Raw genomic sequence first — 20,759 nt, 5'->3', positions numbered from 1 at the left:
GGTACCGGATTCAGTGATCGTGACGGCGGCCAGGAAATTGCATTCTACCTCCCAGTCATCCACTGTGCCGCCTGATAAAGAGAGTCGATGGATCGACTCGGCGGGAAGGAAAGCGTGTGGGACTGCTTCCGCAGCCATGAAGGCTGCCAGCGATACAGCTCTGCTGGGGCGTTATGACCGGGCGCTGTGGGACTCCCTACAACAGTTCGTGGAACTGCTACCGAGAGACAAGAGGGAGGACTTCCAGGAGATCCTCAAGGAAGGGATGCTGGTATCAAACCAGGTGATCAGTGCAGCGGCGAAAGCCTCCCTGTTGGCCGCACATGGTTACTGCCATGGAATCAATCTGCGGCGGCATGCCTGGCTCCGGCTCACGTCACCCTAAGCCGGAGGCCCAGCAGCGGGTGGCCAATCTTCCCTTTTCCGGGGAGACCCTATTCAGAAAACACGCAGACGATGAGATGGCCCGCATGAAGGCGGAGGCGGAGACCCTTACGGCTGTGGGCTTGGAGAAGCCCAAAGAAAAGAAAGCCTACAGACCGTTCCAAAGGCGGTTCGGTGCACAAGGAAGAGGACGGGGACAGTCTTCGGGACAGCAGCAACAACAACAGCAGCAGTTCCGGAGACCCTTCCAAAAACGGCAAAAGGGTAGAGGAGGACAGCAGTCCTCTACCGCGAACAAGGGCCAGGCCAGGTCTCGACCCTGAGCGGTTACTTCCCCTTCATCCGTTACCCGCTCCGGTGGGGGGGGAAGCGTTCAATTTTTTCTGGCAGAGTGGAGAAAAATTACTCAGGACAAGTGGGTGCTGAATATTGTTTGCAATGGATACAGTCTTCGGTTCATCAGCCCTCCTCCAGCGATCCCTTCGGTCATCTCGCAGTATCAACTGCGTGAGCTCCAGGCAGAGGCCGATATCCTGTTAAGGAAAAGGGCGATACAAGACGTACCTCTGTCTCAAAGAGGAAGAGGCCTGTACTCCCGGTTCTACCTGGTGCGAAAGAAGGACAAGAACGAGTTCAGGCCCATTCTGGACTTGCGGCAGGCAAACAAGTGGATTCGCAGAGAAAAGTTCTGCATGCTGTCGTTGCATCAGATTTTTCCTCAGTTGCAGCAAGGGGACTGGCTTTGTGCCATAGACCTACAGGATGCGTACTTCCACGTGCCCATCGCGCGCAAACACAGGAAGTTCCTGCGATTTCAAATCTGCACCAACCATTATCAGTACACAGTGCTGCCATTCGGGCTGAAGCCTGCGCCCAGGACTTTCTCAAAGTGCATGGCAGTGGTAGCGGCACACCTCAGGAAGAACAAGGTGTTTGTCTACCCGTACCTGGACGATTGGTTGATCAAGGCCTCCTCCTTCTCGGAAGCGCAAGCACACTTCCAGAAGACGTGCGTTCTCTTGAACAAGTTGGGGTTGCACATCAACATGTCCAAGTCTGTCCTGATCCCGGTCCAGTGCATTCAGTACTTGGGAGCCACCATCAATACGCTGTCAGCAAGCGTGTCTCCTTCGGAGGAGCGAGGGCGATCGATCCTTCGGAAGGCTCAGGCTCTTATGACCGCTCCATCTACAACAGTGAGGACGGTGTCTTCTCTACTGGGGTCGATGGCCTCTTGTATCTTCCTCACTCCTCATGCACGACTACACATGAGTCCTCTGCAGGAGTGCTTGGAGGACCAATGGGACCAGAGGAAAGGATCTTGGGACAACAGGATACGACTGTCTCGGCATGCTCTTCAGTCTCTGAAGTGGTGGTGTTCAGCGGAGAATCTCCTCAGAGGGGTTCCCTTCCACAAGGACATTCCTACTCAGACTGTCGTGACGGATGCTTCTCTCCACGGCTGGGGAGCGCTTTCGGGAGACCTACAGATTCAAGGGACGTGGTCTCCGATGGAGTCCACGTATCACATCAATTTCCTGGAACTCAGGGCTGTTCACTTGGCGCTGAAGGCCTTTCATCCGTCCTTCCAGACCAACTCTCTGCTTGTACAGACGGACAATACAACCACGATGTATTACCTCAACAAGCAGGGGGGGTCGAGATCGCGCACCCTGTCTCGGGAGGCGCAGACGATCTGGCACTGGCTTCTGGCCAGAGGATTGACGATAACGGCTACCCATCTACCAGGTGAGCAGACTGATTCAGGAAAACCACGAATGGGTCATAAACGACGACGTACTAGGAGAAGTCTTCGAAAGGTGGGGGACTCCAGACGTGGATCTGTTCGCCACCGCCGAAAACAGCAAATGCCGAGACTTCGCCTCCAGGTACTACCAGCAAGGAACGCTGGGGAATGCACTCTGGATCAACTGGTCGAACAGCTTTGTTTACGCTTTTCCACCCATTCCCCTGATTCCAGCGGTGCTGATCAAGCTGTCCCAGTCCAGGGCACGGATGATTCTGATTGCCCCGGAATGGCCCAGGCAGTGGTGGTTCACGGACCTTCTACACCGGTCTCTCCTTCCGCACATACGGCTGCTGTGCAGGCCGGACATTCTCACAAAGTTCGGGGGGCAGATGTTGCACCCCAACCTCTCGTCCTTGAGTTTGGCGGCATGGCTCCTGAGATAGTGCAATATGGCCATTTGAATCTGCCCGAAGATTGCATGGACATACTGAAGGAGTCTAAGCGACCTTCCACTCGGACCTCTTATGCTTACAAGTGGAAGAGGTTTTGTATCTGGTGTGTGTCCAAGAACTTTGACCCAACGACGTGCAAGGAAGATGTCATCCTTCCTTACCTTCTACATTTTGCGCGGTCTGGCCTTAATGTTCATTCCATTAAGGTTCATCTCGCTGCATTGACTGCCTACAGGAAAAGCCCTTCACAGACTTCCTTCTTCCGGATCCCTGTGATCAAAGATTTTTGGGAAGGCTTGAAGAAAGTGTTCCCTCCTACCAGGCTTCCTTCGCCTTCATGGGAATTGAATGTGGTGCTGTCCAGTTTGATGAAGGAGCCTTTTGAACCCATTCATAAGGCTTTGTTGCAGCACCAGTCCTGGAAGGCGGCGTTCCTCGTGGCCATTACATCGGCCCGCAGGGTGAGTGAAATTCAGGCGTTGTGTTGCCAAGAACCTTATACTGTATTTCATGCTGCTAAGGTGGTTATGCGTACTCACCCTAAATTTCTTCCCAAGGTTATTTCTGATTTTCATGTCAACCAGACTATAACTTTGCCTACGTTTTTTCAGAATCCTTCATCTCCAGCGGAAAGGTCCTTACATTCCCTGGATGTTAGGAGGGTGTTGAAATTTTATCTGGATAAGACCAAAGGTATTCGTAGGTCAAACCAATTGTTTATCAATTATGGATCGGTCAGGACGGGTCTTGCGACCTCTAAGCAGTCCATCTCTAGGTGGATTGTGTCCTGCATACAACTGTTACCAGAAAGCTAATAAGATCTTAGGAGGTAAGCCTAAGGCTCATTCCACCAGGGGCAAAGCTGCCACGACAGCCTTGCTCCGTAATGTGCCGATTGCAGAAATTTGCAAGGCCGCCACTTGGAAGTCGGTTCATATCTTTGCTGAGCATTACTGTCTGGACACTGATGCCAGGGCAGATGCTCAGGTTGGACAGGCTTCGCTGCGGAATTTGTTCGCACAATAGTGGTGTTGATTTCTTTTCTCCACCGCCGCTTTGGTGTGGGGATGGGCTTGCCATTCTATTCACTAGATTATGAGTATACACAGAGATCCCCTACTACAGAAGGAATAGTTTCTGTCCTGTAACTCCAGTTCTGTAGTAGGGGTATCTCTGTTATAGTCATAAGCGCCCACCCTCCTCCCCGGTGGAGAGATATTAATGTACGGAATGCTACAGGTCTGGCGTGTTACGCCTTCAAAAAGAACTGAAAGTAAAAGGGACCTGCAGTGCATTCTGGGATACTGTGAAGTTCTGGAAAGTTCTCTTAAAGGCACAGTATCCTGTTTTGAGCCACATAATGGCAGCCTATGGGGCTTGTCTGTCCATGTCTTCCTCTCTATCATTCCAGAGGGTTTTTTGCTGAAGGCAAGGGAAATCTGGACAGGCTTTGCTGTTTGTGGATTTTTGGTGGAATTTCTAGTTGAAGTACTGGACAGTGTAGCCTGTTTATAGGCTGCATTATATGTCTTTAAATTCTCTCTTAAGTGTCTGTGCAGTTCTGCATTTTTTCGACACTTTAAGAGATTATTTTTGATTGATCCGGGGTCCACGCACATGGGCGGTACTATTCACTAGATTATGACTATAACAGAGATACCCCTACTACAGAACTGGAGTTACAGAACAGAAACTACTCCTTCCGCGATATTCATTCCATTTCGCTCATACTTTAGACCATTGCTTTGGACACCCCCTGGATACATAGACTGTTTTTTCTCTAAACATAAGCCAGTCCATATCTTTTTTCCATGAGGACAGTGTTGGGACCTCTCTCGCGCCCCATAGCCTGGCGATGTTGTGTTTCGCCACCCAGGGTCGTCCACAGCTTCTCTTTGCTGTTGCGATCTGTCGGATCCCACTTATTAAGTAAGCACCTTTTGCCGTCTTGGTAGAGTTTGTGACCCAGCACTTCCAATATTAATCCTAGTACCCTCGTCCAATAATGACGGATGATATGACAGTCCCACAACATGTGTAAGAACGATCCTTACTTTCCACATTCTCTCTTACACCCTACGTTCTCTCTATAACCCATTAGGGCTAGGGCTGTTCGTGAATAGTACGTTCTATGTAGTAGTTTCAGTTGTACTAGCTTAAGTCTCGAAGAGATTGCCACTTCCGGTGGAGATGCAAGGGCTTCCATCCAATCCTCTTAGTCTATTTCTGACAGGTCTTCTACCCATTTCTCTCTCAGCATTTTCAGGGAGTCTGTAGCATGGTTAGTCAATTTACGATATGTGAGGGAGATTGACTTAGTGGTCATAGAGCCATCAAGGGCTTGAGCACTTGTTGCTGATATCTGTGGGTCACAAATTCAAACACCAATAAGGCCAACTCTATTTTTCATCCTCCTGAAGTCAATTGAGTTCATTTTAAATTGTGTAATCGTATCGTTGATACAATCCAATGGGAAACTACTGAATTAAGTGCTGTGTAACAAAAGTTCTTATTTATTTTTTTCAATTAAACCAGTTGTACTGCTGTTTCGCCACATGTTTTTAACACCTCTAAGCTGCATTTACTGGACAATGAAACTTGTATAATTTGCGGCTGTTTGCAGCACCAAGGGCAATGTATTTTATTGCAGTTTTTTAATGGTTTTTCTTTAATTCCCAGCAACAATATGAATGGATCTCCGAAAATGAATCATGCCAACGGGACCCATGTCCTGCAAGGTTCAGAGGCGTACCACTCCATGCTTGATGGATCAGGTGAGGAAGACTTTGAGGCCAAAGACTGGTTGGAGTCTGTGGGTTTTTACAAATACCCCTTTTCCTTCTTTTTTTAAGTAGAGGAGAAGAGCCTAACAAAGCGATTTCTGAACCAGAGATGTTGACCCCCATCATGTTGTATGAAACCACTATATACGCTTGTTGTCTTCTGTAGGCGGATCTGATGGGAGCTTGGGGAAGGTTAGGTGTCATGCTCACTCGGTTGGTTACAAGTGCCTCTTCCCAAAACCCTCCACCTTAGGGTTTTATTGCTTTTAATAAAGCACATTGTAAATGTGGATTTCCCCCTTTTGGGGTATGCAGGCCTTTATCCACCTAACTTATCCCTTTCCTCTTTACTTTTATGGTTACTGGTGAGCGGTTGGTCAGGTTAATGGTTAGTGTTGACGGAAATGTCCATATGGTTTCGGAAAAGACTTTGTGTGTCTTACTCTAATTGGACTGCATCATGTGTTCAGGCCAAACCCATCAAAGTCTTATCCAAGGTGAAAGGGCCTTTTTGTGTAGCTTGACAACCTGTATAAAGTGAGCTGTTTTCTTTGTTGCCTCTGTTTACATCCACACAGGGCCGGCTTTAGCGCTAGTGTCTTCCGGTGCGACAGTCATTTATGGCACCTCCTCAGATTCGCTCACTACCAACGGGCAACAGTGCCCCTCATCTGTCCAAACATAAGGTATTGATGAACACAGTGCCCCGTCGGAGGTCAGCGCCCCCCTCTCCACAGGTCAGCGCCCAGTGCGGCCGCACTGCCCAAAAGCCTTCCCTGCAGCCACATATATAAGCACGAAATGGTCTACTTATGACTAAGTGGGCATAGGGCATCAGTGGTAGAGTACAGTGATAGGCATTCATAATTCAATAAAGCGTACCTTTAAGATGTTTACAAGTGTCAGCTCTGTGTTGTTTCTCAGCTTTCAGTTTAAGCAATAAGAGGGAAAAAACAATTGATGTTCGCTTCCCTCAACCCCCTCCCCAGAATATCTATTATCTATTAATTGAGCTTTGGGTCTGACTGTTATCAGGCTGATGGTGACAACAGCTGTCTCGCAAGCTTTTACGCAATATATTAATTGGGTTTATCTGTAATCTAGACTAGACCAGCCAGTGAGATTGCTTTAGGATTTTTGGGGCTCTGGTGCATCACTGTATAATTTGTATCCCCACCAGAGCTACAAGAGTTATCTTATAAGTCTTGCGTTTGAGAGATGTTACTTTTTTGGGGACTGCACATTGCGAGCAGGTGCGGTCTTCTCTCATAGACCCCAGAGTGGCCTTGGCTACCATTGCGCGGTTCCTGCTGCAGGAAAGGGTGAATCCGTTGAAAAGACACTAGGAGTCCGGGTTACAGGATCCACTGCTCAAACGTAATAGGACATTAGAAACAGCTAGGTCATTGACCCGTTTTCAACATTTTCACCTTCGGGAGTTTTTTGTCCAGTCCAAGGTATAAACAGAATGGGATTGTTTAGGGGTTTTACCGGTAGGAGTCCGTGATGAGCATGGATAAATGCCAACTAGCGCGTCATTAAAGGCTCCACAGTAGCTAGGACAATGTTAGGATTATGATTGTCTTTTAGTACATCGCAGTCATCTTTTATTTAGGGGTATCCTAGTAACACAGCCGTCAAATAATCCACTTGACTATAGCTTTTAAAGCTTCTGTAACTTAATGAAGTATTAATTCACAACATCGCATCCTGCTTAAAGGACACAATGTTGATAATGTAGTAACTCGGACGTATTGAAATTAACCACATCGAGCTTGCCCAAGCAGTAACAGCTTCTGTACAACTGTGAATAGTTTGCCGTCCGAATGTTGGTTGGCATATACGACAGTCGTTCTTTGGGACTGTCATTGTTTACTTTTAAGCTGTTAGAAGCTTCATCTACATTTTTATGGTGGGATCCTGGGTGGTGAGGTGAGGGATGAAAATTCGTATCCAAGCTGACTTTTTCTGTGAGAAAGATTTTTAATGTTGTGCTCTATCCTCTCTAGGAACACCAGTGGAAAGTCCAACAACATTGTCGCCGTCATCAATAGACTCCCCCAATCACAGCATAGACAATGTACATGACACCACTGGTGACATCACGGTGGAAGAAGTGAAGGATTTTTTGACGTATGTAATAGTTTATTCTACATTTTGTTACCTATTGATACAGATTTACTGTACTCGATTGTATGCAACAGTAGACCACCTGATTATGTGAGAAAAAGTACATTTCCGAGTGTGTATCTAAATGTACCCCCTAGACCTGTGTCAACGAACCTGTAAATTCCCTTTCAATTATGCCAATAAATTGTAGCTTACAGGACACCCATGGTGTCTTCCTTCGCTCGTTAATGTTCATGTACATGCACCATAAGGGAAATATAACCTAGATATGATTTCAAAGATCGTGCCTTTCATAGAGCCTTTTTCCTTGTTCCAAGCCTTCACTCCCAAACAAGCTCAAGTTGTAACTCAATTCAGCAAAGTGTAACTATTTCTCTGCCTCCCCAAGTATGGTAAGTAAAGGAGACTATCATTCAGCTGAAAATGTTCAGGGCGATGCTCCCTCAATTTTTTTCCAGTTTGCGTGTGATGGATCAGTTTGTTATTCCTGTTGCACTGCAGTATTACACAGCGGACTCCCAGAAATGGCAAGAATAATACATTGTGCAGTCAGAATGTGCCTCTATCTGAAAACACTTGATCAGTCTCTACTGCATATAACAACCACGGGCGGCTGTACCTACAGAATCCTTCAAACCACCTTCAAAGACAACAAGCTGTAGGAAGATCCTCTGGGCACAAGGCCCTGTGCTCAGAAATGATTTTTTGGGCAGTTACATGGAAACTGGACTGGAGCCCATGCCGGTAGCAGACTGTACGGTACACCTCCCATGGACTTTTATAATAAGCACCAAAGCCAATACTCCCATCCAAATGGCTCCTAAAGTTGCCCTTTGTGAACTTGGATTTCACTCCAAAAATTACTGATTCAGTGCAAATCTATTTGGCACGCTGCATAATATCTGAAATGTGAACAAAAGCATGCCTAAACAAGAGGTAAACATACAAGAGGTACATATCTCCATGCCTCTTTCGCTCAGAATCTTGACTAAAGTTAGGTTGATAGGTAGTTGAGGTTGCTTGTCTCGGAAGCTGGAAGAGGTCTCTGCAGGGAGGGGAAGTTATACAGTTGGCAGTCATGGCTCTCGTTTGCATTCTATGTGACTTAGTTGATCGAGCCACCTTCTGTCACGAGATGCAAGATGAAGGTCAGAAGAGCAAAGTGTGGGGAGTGAGTGTGGAAGCAGTGGTTAGAGTAAACTTCCTGCATAAAGGCAGTGATGGAAATTGTTTCCGTAAACCGATCCAGGTCCCCTTGTTGGAAGATACCACTGAGCTCTGAAGAGGTGGGGAACAATGATAGGTGAGCAGCGAGTCATTCTGGGTTCCCTTGTTGGACAGTACTACTTTTCTCGGAGTTGGGAAGCAGTTATAGGAGGGCAGAAGCTGTTTTTCATTGACATTAACATGAATCTTCCTATGTATTATTGGCACATGAGTTAGTGGTTTTACTTTTCATGTGGATCCTACACCAAAAAAATCACTAGAGACTGCACTCCTTTTGTCTCCATCGTTCACATGAACACTTCTATTGTGCGACACAGAGTGCACAGATGTCTCCTGTTACAAAAACCCGCTCAGCCTCTATATTGACATTATAGGCACAATGTGACTCTGGTTTCCTTTGGCTATGTTAATCTGCAACTTAATTCTCGCTAGTCCCTGCATGCTGATTTCCAAGATTTCTTGCATGCTGGAAAAAATGTGGCAACCTATTAGACGATGTGTGCCCTATGTCGGATTGTATCAGTGGCACGACTTGTTATCACCCATAAAACAGGTTAGATGCTGCAGGTCTGCAGTCGGGTAACCCCTGGTCATTCAGTAAAACAGTGAAACTTGAGGGTGGGCACCTTCTTTTTCTGTTGAATACCGTGGAGTACTGAGCACTGGACTCTTGAAGGAAACCCAATTGATGTTTGTAAACCATGAAACCCTATCCTTTTTCATGTGTGTCCTAAATGACAACATACCCCTACGGGCAGGGAGCTATACAAGCGAGCGGCTCTCTTCAACTGCCACGCTAACCCAGTTGGTTCGAATGGTTATCACTGATTGGCCAGTCTTGGAAAAAACCGTTCAAGCTCGAGATTCTTGTGAAGGGAGCAGACAACCAAAAACTTTAATTATTTTCATCTCTTAATCTTTGTTGGTTGACACAGTTGCATGTTTACCTATTGTCTGCCTGACTGAGGCGGTTGAGCGGAGTGGCGTGGGGGATGTGTGCTTTAACAGCTTTCATTGTAGGCTTAGCTGGGGCTGTTTTTTCACTCGCTTATAAATTGGGCTCCCTGTACTCTGGTATTTGTTTTTTGTGACATTTTCATCTATTTATCAACACGTATGACTTGATCATATTATCTATGAATCTATATTTATTATAGGTTTTGTGGAAAAAACGTAAAACTGAAGCTAGTACTAGTTCCACATTTATATAACTGATAAATGTACACTCGTGCTTGAATCCCTGTCTGGTTTCAATAATATGAATAGATGCAGAATAGAAGTCAATGCACTCCAATACCAGCGCATTTTCGCATCAACTTCGTGCACATCTACTGCTGTTTAAGCCTCATTGAAAAGCTTTCTCTTTTTAGCTCTCTTACCAGTCAGTCAGCGCATCTAATGACCTTGCAGTCATGACTGTCAGGATTTAGAATCACTAAAAAAGGAATTTGCATTTATTTTTCAACATGGGTTAAAACGGAAACCGAAAAATAGATGGGTTCCTATAAAAAGGGAAAACTGTGTGCCTTTATTTATAAACGGTCTCTATTTGCTCTCCGCTGCAGCCCTCTGTGCCAGGGGGTCTTTGTTGGCTGGCGCACCCCGGCTAGCTGCCTGCATCAGTCCCTTGTGCTTCCGAGCATCTCCATCGCCTTCCAGAGGATTATACTTCAGAGCGCTGCTGAAATCGGCTTTGTGCCGCTCCCAGCTGTTGTCTGGGGCTTGGGAGGCTGTGCTGGCCATGTGCTGGGCCTGCGCTGGAACCAGCCTGGAAGTCCTTCTTTCTCATTGTGGCAGCAGCAGTCTCTGGGAGTCGAATTAGGTCAGAGTCCCAAATGGCGGTTGTGCATCCCCCTTCCGCTTCGCTGACCAAGCACAGGGCATTCTCTGTGTCCAGGAGGACTTTACTTCTAGAAAATACGACACACAGATTTTTTTTTTGTCTGTTTGTTTCATGCAAGTTTAGTTCAATTTTGTTTTTTGGTTCTCTGCCTTTGATTGTGGTCAGCTATTTTTGTATGGATGAATCCTCATGTACTAGAGGAAAGCTTGAATGCTGTGGGGCCCTTCAACAGCAGATATTTGCTGAGAGACATGACCGGTAAACTATTTCTAAGAGACCTTGTAGTGCATCACTGTGGACCAGTGCAGTGAATTCAGTGCTGGAAGGATGCTCCTTTTTGGGCAGAGACCGTAAACCCCAACAAATAGTGGGTAGTACATATTCAATGTGCATGATGGGAGACCAGCAGAAAATATGCAGTAATGGATTAACTCCGCATGTAACATACAAAAGTTGTCACCAACTAAAGTCGAGACTGAGGTGGGAATAGGAAATTTTTTTATGAACGGGTATTTTCTTTTTGTTCTTAGGTTGGAGCCTTCTAGACAGTGCATGCACTTAATTTGTTGTATTCCAGGCGCATAGATTGGGTTAGAGCCCACCCATTGCTTACCACTGGTTCGTTTTCCTGCTCCCTCATTTGCCTGCTCCTTATTCGTGCCCCAGCTTGTCAAACTTGTGAGCGTACATGCCATGGAGAACTGCCTCTTTACACACTCAGTGAAGGATTGTTTCTTAAGGCCATCAGAACAGAAGCTGGCTTCACTTAGACATGGAAAACCCTCCTTCAGTGTTGGACAAATGCCCCACCTTCACTGTGATTTTTGTTTGATCTTGGGTTCAGTCCAATTGAAGGCTATTTGTGGCTCATCCACTTGCATCTGATGCCAGTGACCACGTTGACTTGGACTCGCATGTCCTACCTGCAGCGGAATTTACTGAGCCCGAGCACTTGTAAGGGTTTCGGGCTGTCCCGATAAACTATTAATCTGTGTGAAGATAATCTAGGATAGGGCACACCAGTGGATCCCCAACGTTAATTTTCCTAGCTAAAGAGACCGGTGATCTGACCCCGATTCAGTTCCATGCCTGCAACACTTAACTGGCGCTGCCTTCTTGAGCATTCCCACTGCTAGGCCTTCTTCAAGTCACCAGTATGATTGACACCCCGCCCGCCATCTGCGTCCACATCTCCCATTTCCGGCATGTTGTTGAAATCTCTGTGCCTTCTCCGTTTGCTCTCTATTTATATTCCGTGTGTCTCATGCGGTGTTCAGTATAAGGAAGGAAAATTAAACTAAGTTGTTAATGTTGTTCAGTGACTGAGACGCCTCTGCAGTCAGTACAGACCGGGTCGGACTGGCCTTTCGGGCCGTCGGGCAGAGCCAGAAGGGCTGGTCTGACATGTCATTGTACGGGCTGGTTAGGTCGAAGGCCTAAAAGGCTGCGCTTGCGCAGACTTAGGCATGAGATTTAATGAGTTTTAGTAGCGAAGAAGGTCCGGCCTCCCTGCCCTCTCTCTCCTTCATTGGCTGGCTTCCTAAACGGAGGCCAGCCATTGGAGGAGAGATGCGTCACTTCAAACAAGCCCCGTCTTTTTCGGATTTGGGGGCGTCATTTTTGCTGTTCTTTAGCTCGTGACGTAGCCCGTCACTCAGGACAGCAAAACCACGCCCCCAAATCCGGAAAAAAATCGGAAGCTTTGGGCGCCATTTTTCTGCACAGTAAGATGAGGTAGGTCGCCTGTTCGTGGCTCCCTGTCGGCCGTGCTCCAGCCCTAGGAGTCACACTCCATCCCCAGGCATCCACTATGCCGAAATTGTTGATGATTGGCTGTTCCAGTGATTGTATTTCGGGTTCTTGGCTGAGGCTCCCTCGGCTCCCTCGCTTGTATCAGTGAAGGCCTTGACTTCCGTGTAAGTGGCAGGATGCCGAGGGGCCCGTGTGTTTGGGCCGCTTGCTCGCTTCAAGGGAGGGTGGTGTGTCCACTAATTGCAAGCATCAGACAGCTCCTTAACCTTGCTCGAGCCGAACGCCCCCGGAGTGGGGATTGGCCTCGCAGAGCAAAGGGGCTGATGAGCGGAACCGGGACAAAAGGCAGCTCCGAAGTCTAAAAACATCCAAGCAGCACCATCTCGGCACCGCACTGCACTGCGCTTGTATCAATCTATGCAAAGCGTCTCGTGCTGTCAATCGAGTGCCAAGCGCAACCACTCCATGCCAGACACCCCTCTTGTTGTTATTGTTTTTTCCTCTTGTGAATCCTGCTCCTGCGGCGCATACGCTCGGATCACTAGGACACCGCTTCACGATGACTTTTACTGTATATATATATATACGATTGAACATGTAATAGTTATGTGCTGTTATATCTGTTTATATGTACCTACTTTTGCCTGCTACATACGTCTGAAAAGCTACCCGTGTATATAATATCTGTGTGTACGTAATTCATGATGTTTTTTAACTGCATGAAAATAGTGTATTTGTAAATCTTTAGATGTGCGTCACGTAGTGTGTGTTACCTTTTGTTTGGGGGAGAGACCAGTATATTTTTTAAACCGATTTCCTTTCCTCTTAAACTGGCAGAGAATGAAGATGCCTTTCCTCCCCCCAAGTTATTCCTCTAGTTTTCGCTGTTTTGTGGTTCATTTTTAAAGCGGTGTTTTATGTTTTGCAATGGTGGAAAGGCCGCCGCAGTGGAGGTGCATTTTCAGTTTCTTGACTTTTATCTTCGAGCGAGGCTGGGAAGGTATGCTGTGGCTCGTGCTGTTGCCCAATATGGTGTCTTTTAATCTTTAATCAATGCAGCGGTTATAAACTTCTGGTCTCCGGGCCCATAAAACACGTTGTCTGTGGAGGGAGAGGGTGCTGTCCTGCTCGCCATGTAAACAATTTCTCTGCATTGTTGTGGTTTTTGTGCGTTTTTTCATTTTTGGTGGTATTGGGAATTTGGGGATATAAGGCAACGGACCTGTTTGTTTTTAGACGCTCAACTGCCTGGCTTGTCTCCAGCGGTCATCTGGGTGCCTGTTTGCTTTTCAGTGGTTTTTACTTGCCCTCCACCCCTCAATGGATTTTGGACTCTTTGTTTGGGGGACTCCCACCACGAACCGTTTTTCAGTGGGTTTACATTGTTAAAGAGCTGAGAAACAGGCTGCAGTGGACTATTGAAATAGAGTTTTATACAGCTGCATACAAGTCTACAAGACTATGTTTGTGTGGTATGTGGCCTATACAAAAGGTCAACACCACACACGAGCTGTCTTTCAGTAGGCCTCCGGGACACTGGCACTGTCAACAGGCATGCAACGCTCGAGGTTCTTGCGCCTCCACCACCACCACCAAGCACTTTGGACTTTCGCCATTATGTACTAAGATTTTTTCAAAATACTCCCATCCTAACAAATGCGAGACAGATGGAGAGTTCACATAGAGTACAAGCTTAGAGATGCACAGACGATTGAGGAAATGCCGGCAACATACACAAAGCCATATTCTGAGTGTATGTCTAAAGTGATATTTACATGTTCCGTTTATTAAGAAATCTATCATTTTATACAAATGATAAAAGTAAAGGGTGTCGATACCGAGGAATACTGGCAACGGGAGACTGAGGCAGAGCTCTTTAATAAAGGCCACCCTCACCCGATATTGCACCAATAGGCCGTAGCAGACTCCTTAATATAGTGCATCCTTGAATATTACATGTAAAATGTAAACTTCCCTCTTCGTGGGATACAGAGTGATTCACTGAAGGTTGTCATTCTTGTGAATTATGGGATTTGAATACAACTGTTTTTACATCACAGAATAAAAAAAAAGAGCCAATAGTGTTTTGTTTCACTTCTAACATTAGTTTGAAAAACATAATTTATTGCAATGTTGTTTTCACCAGTAATGAACACTTTTTTTTTTTTAGAAACATGAAATATCTTTATTTTTTTGTTTTAAAAATACGTGCTGTCTGCATTATGCCCCAATAATTCTACCTTAGAGGTTCTGCTTACATTTACCGACTGCTAATTTATCAATTATCATGTCACTAGTAGAACTCCATGTCATCATAGGACGAATGGCCTGTTGGTCATTCGTATGCTGTCTGTGGCGCGGTCCTAGGCGCCTACCTAAACACCGAAAGGTAGAGCAGCAAGGGCCAACACTTCGTAAATCTCTAGTTTTCTCAACCTTTCTCCAGTCTCAAGTGTTATGTGAGACACAGTGAGTCCTCCCATGTATTAATTAGCAAGCAATATTTGCTTCGCCTTCTGTGTGGTGGGCACAGAGGCATTAATGCAGGCCGCCTTCTCTGGTGAGTGATGTAGGTTTGACATGCTCGTTGCCTCCTCTGGTAGGCTACACGGTATGTAGGCGCAGATGAACTTCTTTGTTCCATGGAATTGGGGACGATGCAGCAGTCTTCACTGGTGGGTCGCATGGGTCAGAAATGCTCCTCGTCTCCCTAGTACTTCTCTCTGCTAGCAGTTAAAATGTTAGAGATGCAAATAGTATTTTCTGATAGATGATTTGGCGTAGAGATGCAGGCTGTTTTCTGAGCGGAGGAAAGTCATTTAGAGATGCCGGTGGTCTTCTCTGGTAGGTGACAGATTTAGAGATGCAAATGGTCTTTTGTGGCGGCCAACATGGGTTAGAGATGCAGGCAGCGTCCTCTGGTGGTTACTGTGTTCATTTCCATGGCGACGAGCTGGGGGTTGGGATTTAATGAGTTTTAGTAGCGAAGAAGGTCCCGCCTCCCTGCCCTCCCTCTCCAGCCTGCCCTCCCTCTCCAGCCTGCCCTCCCTCTCCAGCCTGCCCTCCATCCTGCCCACCCTTTCCTCCTGCCCTCCCTCTCCATCTCTCTCTCCCTCCTGCCCTCTCTCTCCCTCCTGCCCTCTCTCTCCCTCCTGCCCTCTCTCTCTCCCTCCTGCCCTCTCTCCCTCCTGCCCTCTCTCTCCCTCCTGCCCTCTCTCTCCCTCCTGCCCTCTCTCTCCCTCCTGCCCTCCCTCTCCCTCCTGCCCTCCCACTCCCTCCTGCCCTCCCACTCCCTCCTGCCCTCCCACTCCCTCCTGCCCTCCCACTCCCTCCTGCCCTCCCACTCCCTCCTGCCCTCCCACTCCCTCCTGCCCTCCCACTCCCTCCTGCCCTCCCACTCCCTCCTGCCCTCCCACTCCCTCCTGCCCTCCCACTCCCTCCTGCCCTCACTCTCCTGCCTGCCCTCTCCCTCCTGCCCACCTTTCCTCCTGCCTGCCCTCTCCCTCCTGCCCACCCTTTACTCCTGCCCTCTCTCTCCCTCCTGCCCTCACTCTCCATCCTGCCCTCACTCTCCATCCTGCCCTCACTCTCCATCCTGCCCTCACTCTCCATCCTGCCCTCACTCTCCATCCTGCCCTCACTCTCCATCCTGCCCTCACTCTCCATCCTGCCCTCACTCTCCATCCTGCCCTCACTCTCCATCCTGCCCTCACTCTCCATCCTGCCCTCACTCTCCATCCTGCCCTCACTCTCCCTCCTGCCCTCTCTCTCCCTCCTGCCCTCTCTCTCCCTCCTGCCCTCTCTCTCCCTCCTGCCCTCTCTCTCCCTCCTGCCCTCTCTCTCCCTCCTGCCCTCTCTCTCCCTCCTGCCCTCTCTCTCCCTCCTGCCCTCACTCTCCCCTCCCTCTCCCCCCCCTCTGTCATCTCACTGTGTGTGTGTCTGTCTGTCTGTGTCAGCCTTCAGCTTCCTCAGCGCACACACCCAGACAGCCGCACCAAAGTACTTAGCAGGTCTTTAAAAGACCATTTACATGTTATTGAGGCTTTGTTGTAGCGCCCCTGCATCTCCACTCTGACCATCACCTCTCGCCCGGCCCCACAGAGCAGAGGCTTTGTCGTATTTCACCTCTTAGCGCCACCTAAAAGGTTAGGTTAATCTCAATATGTGAACCATGATTAGTGAGAACAATAAATAGATCTTAGAGCACTCACCCAGCCCCCTCTAAACATAGTGGTGTAACACAGGCCCCCACAGGCCCCGTGGTGCTGCGGCCCGCAAGCTGCAGGGGGCCCACTCAGCACAATACTCTGGCCTGCGAGCTCTGGTGTGCACACAACATAAAAGAAAATAGCTACTAGCTTTTTTTAAACATACTTTTATTGGTTTTATTCAGGTTATCATTACAATCGAGCATAGCATTATTATAGGTTTCACGAATCATCAACATAATACACAGTACACAGTTGGTCTTCCAATCTTACATTCAGTGACATATGACTTTTCCATTGTACTTGCTATAGTCAAACAGTTTATGTATGTATTTTATGTATGTATTTGGTGTATTTCAATGTAGCTTTCCAATATAGGATGGCTGTTTTGAGCAACAAGGGTATTTTAGAGACAGGCAAAAGCAGTCTGTGCTTGCTCCCATACCCCCTGGCTGTGCTTGCTTCCCCGCCCCCTGGCTGTGCTTGCTTCCCCGCCCCCTGGCTGTGCTTGCTTCCCCGCCCCCTGGCTGTGCTTGCTTCCCCGCCCCCTGGCTGTGCTTGCTCCCCCGTGTGTGTGTGTGTGTGTGTGTATGTGGCTCTGGGTATGTGTGTATGTGTGGCTCTGGGTATGTGTGTGTGTGTGGCTCTGGGTATGTGTGTGTGTGTGGCTCTGGGTATGTGTGTGTGTGTGTGGCTCTGGGTATGTGTGTGTGTGTGGCTCTGGGTATGTGTGTGTGTGTGGCTCTAGGTGTGTGTGTGTGTGTGTGTGGCTCTGGGTGTGTGTGTGTAAATGCAATAGGTCATGCATTTGCGAGCGATTAACCTATTGGCATTGCAAATGACAATGCCATTTATTTAACGAGTAAGCTATTGGCGGTGTAAATGACAATGACGTTTATTGAAGATTAAAAAAATAAAAAAAATGTCATGATCAATGCCAATAGCTCTACCTTTAATAATGCCGAGACCATTGCATTGTAAATGCTTGTTTTTCGGCTGTTTCTGGGGTTGTTTATGGTCTAGGCCTAGTGAGCTGTTATTTACCACAAACACTTGCTGCAGAAAGTCTCCTATATCTTGCAAAACACCTATACGGCGTATCTTTGCAAATTCAAAACTGTCCTCATTTGCAAATGTAATCTCGTTTTTTAGCTAATTTTTTGCTAATGGGTGTCCACTTTTATTTTGAAGCCTAGGCCTATATCTTTATTTGTCAGGTATAGACTGCCAACCTAAAAATACGAAGGGATTAGTGTCTCCCAGTGTAATTTTATCTCTCAAGTATGTTCAGTGCAGCACCCTGTTTACATGTGGGATAATTTATTACATGGTTACTTTTGGAGAAGTCACACCAGCCTCCACCCTTTTTGCGTACTTCTAATTTCGTCAGCTAAGGGGACGGAATCGATGAAGAAATTGGGTCAAGTGGAGAAGCGGGAATCGAACCCATATCTGATTTGCAACTGACAGTATGGCCGATGCACCAGGCCTCCTTCCAGATACCTTTGTGCTAGGGGTGATTAATAGCCGTTCTGAGATTACTGTTTTCTGAGAAAATGTATGCATTCCCTCCGACCCTTTTTATTTAAAATTGCTCTGCACTACAAAAACACAAAACAGCATGTTTTCACGCTCATTATGAAACTACGTCCTACATTTCAATTGGGTGGGTTTTGTGACGAGTTCGTACTCTACTAATTGTCAAATATTAGTGAGTAGAACTTTCCAAGGATTGTAGCGCCACCTCGTGGCCTTTATAGAACCTGCGCCTTAGCACTTCTAAAAAGTTCGAAAAATTGGGAAAAAACACCTCACACCCTACAATGTGTGATCTCTCCCAAATAACTAGATTAATGAACGGGCTGCAGCGATGAGTATATTCTGTTACACAATCCAGTAGTAGTGAGAGAGAGGGTGTGATCTATTTCACTAAGACTGGATTATAATACAACCGATTACTTCAGTACTTCCATTGATTGGTCTCACAGGGATTAGATAGGAAGGATAAGCCTGTCTCTGCAGCAAGAGCACTTGCCCACAGTTTAGTGACTGGAATGAGAGCCTGTGGCCTGCAGGGTGCACATTGTTCGGCTTGTAAACCCACCGCAGCAATCCATTCCAGCCAGATTAAGCATTGAGCTGTACAGTCGGTTTATTAATACATTTTAACCTGCAATGTAATGAGGCATTTTTTTCCAGCAGTGTCCTTCATATCTTCCACTCCTTCTCCGCCACCCATTTTAAGTTCTCATTCCTTTTAGTCTGTATTCACTCCTTCCGATCTCTTTCCCTTGCTTTTGTGTATCTGCTTTTCTTCATTATTTTCTTTTTAACCGATTTACCATTTCTCGTGTATAAATATCCGTCCTTGCTTTTCCTCTACTTGAATCTCTCCACCTGCGTGTTTTCGTCACGTTTACTTTATTCAGCATATTTTCACATTTATCATTTTCTCTTTTCTTTTTTGTCCTTTACTTAGAAAATGAGTGTACGCTGGTTTGGAAAACTTTCCTGAAATTCAGAGGATGGGGGATTTGTTTTCTTAAGGAATTTTGTCTATGCTTTATTATGCATATGAAAGTGAAGTATAGGAATCCGTCACCAGTGGACACAATAATTATGTAATCAAGGTGAAGAAATTATGTAATCCAGGTGAAGGTTACTATTTTTTGACAAATCTCCGCATCCTGTCTAATAGCGCTTTCCTTGTTCAATCTACAGTATCCGCTAAAGATGGTTAGAAAACTTTGCTCAGAAAGATAGAGCAGTAGTGGCCAGGGCTTTGGTAGACTCCAAACTAATTAGTGTAATTCGCTTATGATGGGGGTAGCCAAAGAGAATGACAAATAAAGCTTGGCAGATTGCCCCCAGTTCCATAATAAGAGTGGTGACCAGCCTACGGAAAGAGGGGCCCTTCCCTTAACTCTTAAAACAATTACACCAGAAATTATACTTTCAATTATGAGTGGAGTGAAATGTAAGGTCCTATCAATCAGCATAAATGTATTTTTTAAATTATCAGTTCAACAAAAGAGTTGATGGTTCAGCTGTCCGACCAGAAAGAGAGATCCAATAAGAAAGGCCTCTTATTAATACCAAAAGTAAAGAGTATGGGGCCAGAAGAGCACTCCTTTCCAAGTATGCTCTGTGGCTTGATTTACCACTGCGTACGAGGTTGGTGGAATCATGTGTCACTAAGGAAAGGATTTGAAAAGCTTCTTTTAATGTCTGTGCCAAGGTAATTAGCCGCCCTGTGATGCCTGTCCCATTAGCATTTCTTTTTACAAGGATTTCAGTAAGTTTTCTAGCACATTCTATTTTTTTGTTTCTTGCTTGCTCTTTTTCTCCACTCCCTCTGTTCCATTCTTGCTTTGTGCTGTTCTGCTGTCATCTTCTCATTTATTTTATTAGCTTCTTTCTTGTCTCTTTTCTTCCATACATTAGCACTGCTGTAGAGATGAGTGCAACTGAGCATGTGATCGCTGAAGTGCTTTAGCGGCCCATTATGAGCAAAGCGCTAAGGACTTGCATATTTTAGGAGCTGTGCGACATGTTCTGGGGATGAAGAACTGCAAAAGCACTTGAGCGGGCCAGTATAATCAAAGCTCAGTTGACGTCTGTGTTAAATAGTAGTTGTGGGGATACAGGACTGAATAGTAAAGCATAGACTGCATAGGAAAACAAAGGGTGCAGTTAATTCTGTTACCACACGTTATTTATTCACGACTTAACAAGCAGTAAGTGGCCCAGAAATGGGTGCGTTTGCTTGCCCTTTAGTAACGCAGGGGCGGCTCCTTCATGTGGGCGGAGGAGCGTCTCCCGACTGCTGTCTCGCAGTGCATGAAGCAGAAACATAAAATGGCAGGGGAGGAGTTGCTTGCCCACTCTGAGTGCGCTAACTGTTTAGTCGGCCCCAGGGCTGACCAAACCAGTCATACGCACTCTGCATTTTCTCTATGTAGACAGCATGCAGCCTACATAGAGAAAGTGGCCCCCCCATAGACGCCTGTGGGGTCGGCGTCCTAACCAATCGGAACGCTGCCATTGCAGCTTTGTGATTGGTTTAGGGGAGGGAGGCTGCCTGCTATCTGTATGTAGAGGAGAGAGGAGACACGATGCAACGCTGGACTGGAGGAGATGATACGTTTAATTTTTCAAATTAAATACCCCCCCTCACGACCCCCAAGCCTGCCCACCCGCAAATCTTGCCTGCCACGACTGAGTAAGAGG

General features: G+C 46.8%; 1 protein-coding gene across 2 annotated transcripts in view; it reads left to right on the top strand.

Moving 5' to 3' along the window:
- The window catches only part of LLGL1 (LLGL scribble cell polarity complex component 1), a 542,661-nt gene that overhangs the window by 512,779 nt on the left and 9,123 nt on the right, over positions 1–20,759 (top strand). For both annotated transcript variants that reach the window (XM_086940821.1, XM_086940820.1), the window contains exons 20-21: positions 5,266–5,360; positions 7,379–7,502. In XM_086940821.1, the coding sequence (XP_086796947.1) occupies positions 5,266–5,360; positions 7,379–7,502 (219 nt within the window). The remainder of the gene's footprint in view (positions 1–5,265; positions 5,361–7,378; positions 7,503–20,759) is intronic.

The sequence above is a fragment of the Lissotriton vulgaris genome, chromosome 10 (genome assembly GCF_964263255.1).
Source record: "Lissotriton vulgaris chromosome 10, aLisVul1.2, whole genome shotgun sequence".
Classification (NCBI taxonomy): Eukaryota; Metazoa; Chordata; class Amphibia; order Caudata; family Salamandridae; genus Lissotriton; species Lissotriton vulgaris.
Note: the sequence above shows the minus strand (reverse complement) of the source record. Positions and strands in the feature narration are given on the sequence as shown.